General features: G+C 38.3%; 2 protein-coding genes across 3 annotated transcripts in view; both read left to right on the top strand.

The window, feature by feature from the left end:
- The window catches only part of LOC126380268 (discoidin domain-containing receptor 2-like), a 31,057-nt gene extending 25,199 nt beyond the window's left edge, over window positions 1-5,858 (top strand). For both annotated transcript variants that reach the window (XM_050029548.1, XM_050029547.1), the window contains 5 exons: window positions 181-303; window positions 916-1,025; window positions 1,599-1,850; window positions 1,953-2,199; window positions 2,474-5,858. In XM_050029548.1, coding sequence (XP_049885505.1) covers window positions 181-303; window positions 916-1,025; window positions 1,599-1,850; window positions 1,953-2,199; window positions 2,474-2,665 — 924 coding nt within the window. In that variant the 3' untranslated portion in view covers window positions 2,666-5,858. The remainder of the gene's footprint in view (window positions 1-180; window positions 304-915; window positions 1,026-1,598; window positions 1,851-1,952; window positions 2,200-2,473) is intronic.
- Window positions 5,859-6,129: 271 nt separating this feature from the next.
- On the top strand, window positions 6,130-7,615 carry LOC126380605 (uncharacterized). The gene is made up of 4 exons (XM_050030136.1): window positions 6,130-6,567; window positions 6,649-6,783; window positions 6,880-7,035; window positions 7,136-7,615. The coding sequence occupies exons 1-4, from the start codon at window positions 6,130-6,132 to the stop codon at window positions 7,454-7,456; spliced, it is 1,050 nt and encodes a 349-aa protein (XP_049886093.1). The 3' UTR covers window positions 7,457-7,615.
- The last annotated feature ends 1,598 nt before the right edge of the window (window positions 7,616-9,213 follow it).

The following is a 9,213-nucleotide window of genomic DNA, read 5'->3' on the forward strand; positions in this document are numbered from 1 at the left end:
CCTGGACTTTTAAGAAAGCGACATTCTACGACCAAAGGGAATTGCTTATCAGCTATCGCGTATAAATAAGTCCATCATCAACATGCTTGGCATAATAAACAGCATAAAAAGTTCAAGGAGATTCCCTCCATCCCTGTTGTGATATGTACAGTAATGTATTTATGTCATATTCCATTGCAGTCGCCGAGTCAACAGGAGATGTTTATCGACCTGAAACGACGGCTTGAGACCACCAACGTGATCGAATTCCCGCGGCATAGACTCAGGATGATATCCAAGTTGGCTGAGGGTGCATTTGGCACTGTAAGTATAAGATTCTAAACTCTATACAAATACTACCTATTACTTATTGTATACTCAGAGTAAAAACGACACATGATAAGGTAAAAAGAAAGTACAATATTGCTGAAAGTACAATTTGATGCAAACACCGTTTAGGTCTCATCTGGGTTTAGAATACGCTTATTTCCCGTTAAGGCAGGCAAAGACAGCGGAATTCCACTTACAACTATTCTGACACCACCACTTTCGTTCTATTTCATCTTTTTTAGATGTTCTAAATACATATTTTTTTTTACTTCTTTTTTTTAAATGCCTTAGATGCATTACAACCTTAGATGTATGCTATCAGACTTAGTACGTAGTAATAGCTACTGACTGTTTTAATGATTGATTTCTTCTATCATGTGGGTTGTGCCTTCCGCACGGATCATCTTACCCTAGGACAATCAGGTGATCAGCTCCTAATGCCCTAACCAAACTAGGATTCCAAACTACTTTTTGTGATGTCCCCACCGGGATTCATACCCGGGGTTCTCCGGATTGTGAGCTCAATGCTCAACCACTGGACCACAGAGGCCGTTTGATAATGTGAATGATCATGATTGCAATGATACGATCAATGTAACTCCCCAGGTGTACGTGGCGGAGGCAGACGGAGTACCTGAGTACAACGGGACCATCACAGCGGAGAAGCGGCTCGTCGCTGTCAAATTCTTATGTCACGATGCCACTGTCAAAGAAAGGTAACTCATAATTATACATACACATATTCAAGTACGAATCCCTATCGGGGTAGGCAGAGCCACACAAACTATTAATCACAGACAGTTCTTGATATTCGTTCCTCAGATTACCTTACTATCCATTTACAAAGGCGGCATTACAAGGCGACTATCTATTTGAATGTCCATCATTTTCATTTGAAAGATCACACTTGGTGTACACTATTAAACATGCATGCAAGCAAGTGGAATTTTCCGTCGCAAAATTCATATTTACTTTTAAGTTTTTAAAATTATTTTCAATTATATACTTTTGCGATGGAAATTTCCACTTGATATTAACTCAAAATAATGACCTAAATCATCCCCCTCAGTATATTCGTTACGATGTCACTAACAAGTTACACCCCGAATAAGTACGTACAGGTAGCTATACAAGTACGTATGGGTGGTAAAACACCGTAACGAATATTGAGGGGGATGATTCAGTCCATGATTCTGAGTTGATATCAAGCGGAATTTGAAAATGTTAAGTGTTTTTTTTACTATTTTCAGTTCCATAGTTAGTTGTGATGGTAAAACAATAATTTTCAGGGAGGAATTCGAACGCGATGTGCGTATCTTAGCAACATTATCGTGCCCGCACCTGGCGCGGGTGCTAGGCGCGTGCCGGTCGCCCCCTCTAGCCGTAGTGCTAGAATACTTGGAGCTGGGAGACCTGTGCGCCTTCCTTCGCACGGCGGCGCCGCAATCCACGCCGACATTGTTGCATATAGCCACGCAGATCGCCAACGGGATGCAGTACCTAGAATCGCTCAACTTCGTACACAGAGATCTCGCTGCCAGGTCAGTTAAAAAACTGCTCGTTGCTTTTTTTCGTCATGTCGATGATATAAATCGCGTTAGAAGGTTCCTACCCTCCTGATTCTAATAACTTATTATTTTTAGGAATTGTCTTGTCGGAAAGAATTATCAAGTGAAGATTAGCGATTTCGGCACGGACAATGAAGCGTATGCTTGCGACTATTACAAAGTGGATGGCAGAATCCCTCTTCCTTTGCGGTGGGCTGCTTGGGAGAGTGTGCTTCTCGGCAAGTATACGACTAAGAGCGACGTATGGGCCTTCGCAGTAACCCTGCATGAAATCTTCACACTCTGCCGCCGTCGGCCGTACGAACACTTGACTGAAACTGAGGTAAGCAAGTCTAAAATAATTGTGAATGACATAATACGTAGGTATTCACATTACGTCTGTATACGCTCATGGATTGTAACAATAATAATTATAGTTCTTGCGCTGGTGCGCAGGCCAAGAAAATATACTATTCTGACGGTTGTATTACGCGCCATACTGTAACGCAAAAGGTATAATAATAAACGTCAAAGCTCACCTTCTAATGAAATTATACTGCTCTGACAAAAAAGCGGTTGAATATTTTGTAACTTCGCAATTTTTTTGCCGGAAACAGGTGCTAGAGAACCTATCGCACTTGCAAGCGGACGACGGCATGTTCGAGTGCATCGGGCGAGCTCCGGGGCTGCCGCGCGACCTCTACGAGCTGATGTGCGAGTGCTGGCGGCGCGACGAGCTCGACCGCCCAGCCTTCGCCGAGGTACACCTCTTCCTCCAACGTAAGAGCCTCAACTTCGCGACCACGTGATCCTGGCATGTCGCATGCTCGCGACTCACGAGCATGAGCTACTGACGGGGCAAGTGTTGAAACGAACGCGGGTTTATCTTCGTCGTCCCGGTTGACTAGTTCAAGAACTACTTTCAACTCTTGTCCAAGCCCTATACATATTTTGCACAGTTTACAAATTAAAATAACAAGAATGTCGCGTCACTTAACATTCATTCAGTCTCTACAAAAGGACGTACAATAATTTGAAACATGTTTATGGGACTGACGGATGTATGTACGTACATTATATAATACTGCGCAATTATATTACGGTGTTACTAGTCAATTAGGACGTCCAAGGTTCGTTTAATATAAATTAATTTTAATTCAAACTAATGTTGAAGAGGGGGACAGAAGTGTGTCGGAAAAGTTCAGATTGGTTTGAATTAGAACGTGACAAACAAGCCAGAGATCTTCGGGTTTTACTTTAAATCATGATAACGCATTTATTTTCGTATTTCTATATATTTTTGTAGTATGTAGGGTGTTCTTTATTTATTACTATCTCATAGCACTCGACTGACTTAAGCTTATTCTTCTCTCTGTGATACTATTCTTAATTTTACTTCTACATATCATTTAACGTGCTATGATCAACATTCACGAACCAAATCTTTAATTTTGAGTAAAGCCCGAATAAGAAGAGTTCTCTGCAAAATGATGGTGTAGTGAGAAGAAAGTATGGACTCGACATCTTGCTCTGATTTTTATAAGGTACTCGAGATAATCTCCTTTATTCAATATCGACTGAGGCTCTCTACAATCACAGTTACTTTTTTTTTAAATATATAACTAGTCTCTTATAGCAGTAATAGTAAAAAATCACAATAAGCAATAAATAATAGAAGTATAAAACAGATTATAAATTGTAGAAACAAAATTAGTAACTGTGAAACGGGAGTCGTAACTCCGCACGAATGTCCCAGGGTTTTGTACTTAAAGGTTTCATGGTAGATCGCGCTTCGCACGTCCAATCCAGCTTGGTGCACGGCTTCGAATATTGAGTATGTTGTAGGAAGTAAATGAGTGTGGGACAAGTCGATTACAAAGGAGATACGGGTCAAAATTGCGTAGCACGGTTATTATGGCAGCTTACAAAAAGAACATAAAATATAATTTAACTTAAAATTAGATTAGAGTAGTATGACAACGATTGAAGGGGCGAAAGCCAACGATGAGTATGTAATGATGTATTAATTTGGCGCCTAATAAAATCTCATCGAGGGAGATAGTTTAGTTAGTTGCCAGGACCACCGTGCTACTATGGGTAGAGATAGCAATATAGTTTTACTGCAAGGTACTTTCACGAGTGAGCTACGTTTAATAGACATATAAGCAATCCGATCTTCCTTCGCACCTAACGGTTGTCGTTTTACTGATAGAGTTACCAACTTTATAGTCATTTATTTTCATATTTTTCACGTTTCATCACGCGTTTCATAGTTCAATTCATCTGACAGTAATTGTCTTATTCCTTATTATATAGATCGTTATGAAGAAAACAATATCTTTCATTTTAAACAATTGAAACAAACATGTATTTTTCCTTCCATATATATTTTCGGATGACTTTATAAGCTGTTCTTCATAGTTAGTAATCTGTTTTCACGATTCAAATGAACAATTAAATAATTGCAGTTACTATTGGGAATAGGTATACACTATTACAGCATACAAATTAGTAGTGTTAATAAGATTTGTTAGTGATAGAGCATCTGAATCGAGTAAATGAATTTTATTAGGAGTATTTAAATAAATAGTTGAAAGTTGTCTATTTTCCGTAGTTTGCTATGTTGAAGTTAAAGGAGGCAGTTGTGACAATATAACATTGTTTATCTCGCGGCGGTCGCGGCACGGATTGTTCCATCAATCCGATAGATAATAAAGGTTTATGATGTAAGTTTCTATTTATTACTACTTATATTTGGTGGGGCAATGTGTGCTGTGATCTGTAAGAATTACGTTGCAAGTATGGGCTGAGCTGTAGAGAAGTTCGTGTTCCTCGTGGACACTTCGTTTTTAGTACAAGTTTAAAATGCTACGCTCTTCTCCTATTTGTAACGTTGTTTTGGGTACACGCTCTTCTCCGGTACTGTTTTAATAGTTAAAAACAATTTTGCTGTTATTGTTACACATTCTTAATTGCATGAGTGGTCTAGTATTATATAAGAATTGTTTTGTAAGCAACCAACGTAACATTTTTACTGTGTTCGTTAATCATCTGAAGTTTAAGTTTTAGCTGTAAGGTAAATTTTACTTTAAGTTGAATTATGAACATTGAATCTGTTGCATATGGAATAAAGCTGTGAGTATATTGATGCAATAAGGGAACATCGCATCAAGCCTGTATGATGCAACTTGCTTGCTAACTTTACACAACGACAAATACCTACCGAGGTAGAGCGTGTAACTGTAAGCTTTAGGGTATTACTAGTTCTTATGTTCTCTGTCGTGGACCGAAATGAACGGCTTAATGTAACGAGCCTAATAAATAAGCACTTACTAGATATAAGGCGAGGCTTTAGTTTGCAATGTAGAAAGTTTGATTCACTATAATTATCGTACACTGACGGAACCAATGTTTATTAGGCTAATCGAACACATGAGGTCTAATTATTTTGTAAGTAAATAGGGCTATTATACAATAAGTACGCGATTACTTTGTCAATCTGGCCTTATTTCCTCTGTTATTGTCTAGCTATAGTATAGGTGAGAGAAAGAGTAGTTGTGTGACGTCTCGTTCCCTCATGCTATGTATCGTTAGTGACGTAACTTTAGGCACTAATAATAATAATGTACAATAAAACACCCTCTCTGCCTTAGTGATGCTATTCTTACCCCTAATGCTATGAACGAAATATCATGTTAGAACGAAATTTTAATGTATCTTGTAAATACGAATTCTTATGGCTGATGTAAAATATTGAGCACTATGGAAAACTTAAATTCCTAACAATGGTCCAAACTTCACTCGCTTTTTTATTTGTACTATACGATTATACAATTTCTATATAGATAAAGAAATAATAATTAGTCTAGAAATACAACTTTATGCTTTAATTTTATTTTATAGATGTAAAACATGTATTTGTCAAAATGCTTAATTTTCATAATCAAAGTTTTATGAAAAAAGGTTGATACCAAATGCAGTATTTTTATTTTATACTCTACATCTTTGTACCCAAATAAAAGCAATAATCAAAACCAAAATCTTTTATTTTCCACATCACTCAATTGTAAGGCAGCGAAGCACAAAAAACGTTAACTTCGTTTCACAGCATTCAATTCGAGAAACGTCGTATTTTTTTTCAGTTCTAAATGGTTTGAGCTCACTTTTGTTTACAAATATTGCTTATCGCTTCATAGTTTGAAACAACTTCCTTCGGCACGTTAAACATACATCTAATTAGGGCCTGTGCTGTGGTTTCATATGCACGTCTACAATGGGAGGATACGGTCATGTCGCACTATACCTGCTGCTGATACACTGTGCGATAGCAGTCAAAGTGAAAGTCGTGTTACATTCTGAGCAAGACGATTCCAAGATCGAAGAAGATGAGACGGCCCACACCGAGACCTGGAACGACCATAAACGAAAGGATGCTACGTTGATGCCATTTCTCAAACATTCACATGGCAAGGCACACGCAGAGGAAAAGGAATACGAGGAGGAGAAGCCAACAACCGAGAAACAAACGCATCAATTGCATCCTAATGAGATGATATTCCCTCTGATCTACCGGCAAAACCATATTAACAGTATGTTTAAATTTGGCGAAAATTGGTATACATGGTCAACGGAAAAGAGGACGGACGGTTCAAAAGCTACAAATTACTACATCTGCTATGACGAGCCCAAGCACTGTGATGATATTGGATGGGTAAGAGTTAATAATTACTATAATATGAGGCTGATGATCGTGTGTTAATGTAATTTATTAATTTGTTATTATTTTCCATAGGAACGTACAGACACTCTGCCAAAATGTGCATTCCAAATTGACTCATTGCTACCTGACGACAGAGCTTGCATCAACAGCTTTGGTGTGGAACCTCACAACAACGGCGGCGTTTGCGATGGTGCAGAACAAATGAAGGTGCGCTACTTATTAGAAATGACTTTAAATAAATAGGTAGATACCTTATAATTATTTATTTATTGAATACCTTTAATAACGCTTAATCATTTATAGGTGAGCGAAATGGTTCGAGCGTGCGGTCCGCGGATTCGATCTCTGTGGAGATTCTTCCGTGTAGGGCGGCGACCGGCTAATGCAGCCAAACCAGCTGACGTGAACTCTCTCATTTGTGAAGATGAAGAGGAATGCTACATCACTATTGAATATAGAGTAAGTTTGCAAATTTTGCATTTTTTATGGAGTGTATTTTGTAGATAATTTTATGGAGCTTTGTACAAATCACGCATTTACATCGACCTGCCTTCAACAGATTCACCACGACAGAATTACCTTCTCTCTACACGAACCTACTCGAGGCCAAACTTTCAAAAGCGCTCTTAAACGGGACGTCGTGCAAGAGGAGGAGAAACTCACTACGGAACCACCTCACGTCCACGTTCGGAAGACTAAGAAGAATGTGAGAGAAGAAGAACTGCCTCCGAAGCCGTCGAAGAAATTCCGAGCGCGGACACGAAGCAAGGTAGTTGAAGGCAAGGGCTTGGTAAAAGAACGTAACGACTCAGGATACAGGAGGACGTTAAAAAATAAAATCAAAGTACGAGAGGACGTCTCCGATGACTTGTCGGAATAAGCCAAGCTCGTGGAAAATGTCTGATTCTAGCGGCAGTCTCGATGCAGCAGGATGCTACATTATGTCTTGTTTTGTACAATAATTCATAGAAATATGTATTTATGGGTCTGCATATGGTGGGCACAGAGTAAGATAAAAAAAAAAAAAACAAAAAAATATGGTCGGCAAACAGACGTTATATTATATGCAACTTTTTACAACTAAGATTGAATAAGAGCATGAAAATTCACGCTCAAGCAAGTATTTTAAGTTAACGAAGTGTTGCAAGCGGAGTAACGCTATTTTTATATGATTAATAAATTGAATAGGATTAAGTGTAAAAAGCTTCAATAAATAAATGTTTAAAAGAATGTTCTTTAAAGTTCGACTTATTAGTTACTGAAATCTTAATCTAATTCCCTTAAATATAATTGCCGATATCGATATTATATCGGTCGGGGGGTCGTATTAGCCCAGTTGGAAGAACGCTTGACTCTTCACTGTGGGGTCGCAAGTTAGAATCGCAGTACAGGCGTATGATTTTTGAATTCATTTTTGGATCATAAAAGTTTATCACGTGCTCAGGGGTGAAGGAAAACATCGTGAGGAAACCCACATTCCTTGACCTAACCTGTATAGGGCTGGTTTTCCGCTCGAGGATTGGAAGGTCAGACAGGCAGTCGCAACCGTAAAAAACCGGACTTTATTTAATATTGAAGAAATAATATATAAATATCATTGAGCAGAAAGGACTAATTCCGTAGCAGAACTAAGATCAGTAATTTAGTTAAGTAGCCCATAGAAATAGTTAAAAATACGCGGATTCGTGATCTCCGGTCCGGAGGCCCGAAACGCAGTAAATTATATTCTCTTTAGGAGGCCTGTGTTGCTCTCAATACTTTTTTTATGTCCATGGATTATACGTCTTTGTAAATAGACATTAGAATATACAGTGAGGGACTTTCCAGGGTAAGTTCTTCAAAATCAATATAGTTGGCGCTGTAGTTTTTTCTTGGATAACCTTCTAATTTCATGGATAAAAGACAATGCATCTTTCTTTTTGTTTTTAGGTATTACTGATGAGTTGATGACCCTTTTTATTACACCCAGGCACAATTACTTCTTCCACCCATTATTATTCTGATGAAAATAAAGAGAAGCAATATAGGTAGCAAAATAATCCTATTCATGTGATCCAAATATCAAGCAACAATTATTGTTGCATTACATTGTATTTTGAAATAATTACGTACCGGAGTAATGAGAAAATAATTATCACGTTTAAACTGAACAACGCCATCTACATTGTTTTTGGCGAACGTAGCCTAGAAAGTCCCTCATTGGATAATTCTCTCAAGAGGTTATAATCGGAGGTCCGTGGTGCTCTATGGGTTATAATAGATCTTCCGTATGTAGGTAGAGAATATTTTTTAATATCCGTGTGCTCTGTGTGGAGTACGCATCACGACCGTGGATTTTAATGGAACTAATTGACAAGTTATAATGCAGATGGCAGATATGTACTGGGATACATATCTGCCATTTTTTATAAATATACATTTTTGATTTTGATACGCAGCCGCGGAACTTCTGTCGTGACGCGGACTAAATTCATATTTTCGTGTGGGTCTTTAGTCATCAACCGGCCAAAACCCAACACCTTGATATAGCTACGCAGGCTTTTACCTAAGTAAATGGTAACCGGGGTCAAAGATATTACGGGTTCTCCGAAGTACGGAATCTATTTACTTTCGGAGAATCGGGTGGTAGTCAATAAA

Source organism: Pectinophora gossypiella, chromosome Z (assembly GCF_024362695.1).
Source record: "Pectinophora gossypiella chromosome Z, ilPecGoss1.1, whole genome shotgun sequence".
NCBI classification, from domain to species: domain Eukaryota; kingdom Metazoa; phylum Arthropoda; class Insecta; order Lepidoptera; family Gelechiidae; genus Pectinophora; species Pectinophora gossypiella.

Bases quoted from the DNA above. Each gene is read 5' to 3' on its own strand.
- LOC126380605 (XM_050030136.1), top strand. From the start codon at position 6,130: ATGGGAGGATACGGTCATGTCGCACTATACCTGCTGCTGATACACTGT. The intron at 6,568-6,648 runs GTAAGAGTTAAT...TATTTTCCATAG, and splicing joins ACTGTGATGATATTGGATGG to GAACGTACAGACACTCTGCC. The intron at 6,784-6,879 runs GTGCGCTACTTA...AATCATTTATAG, and splicing joins ATGGTGCAGAACAAATGAAG to GTGAGCGAAATGGTTCGAGC.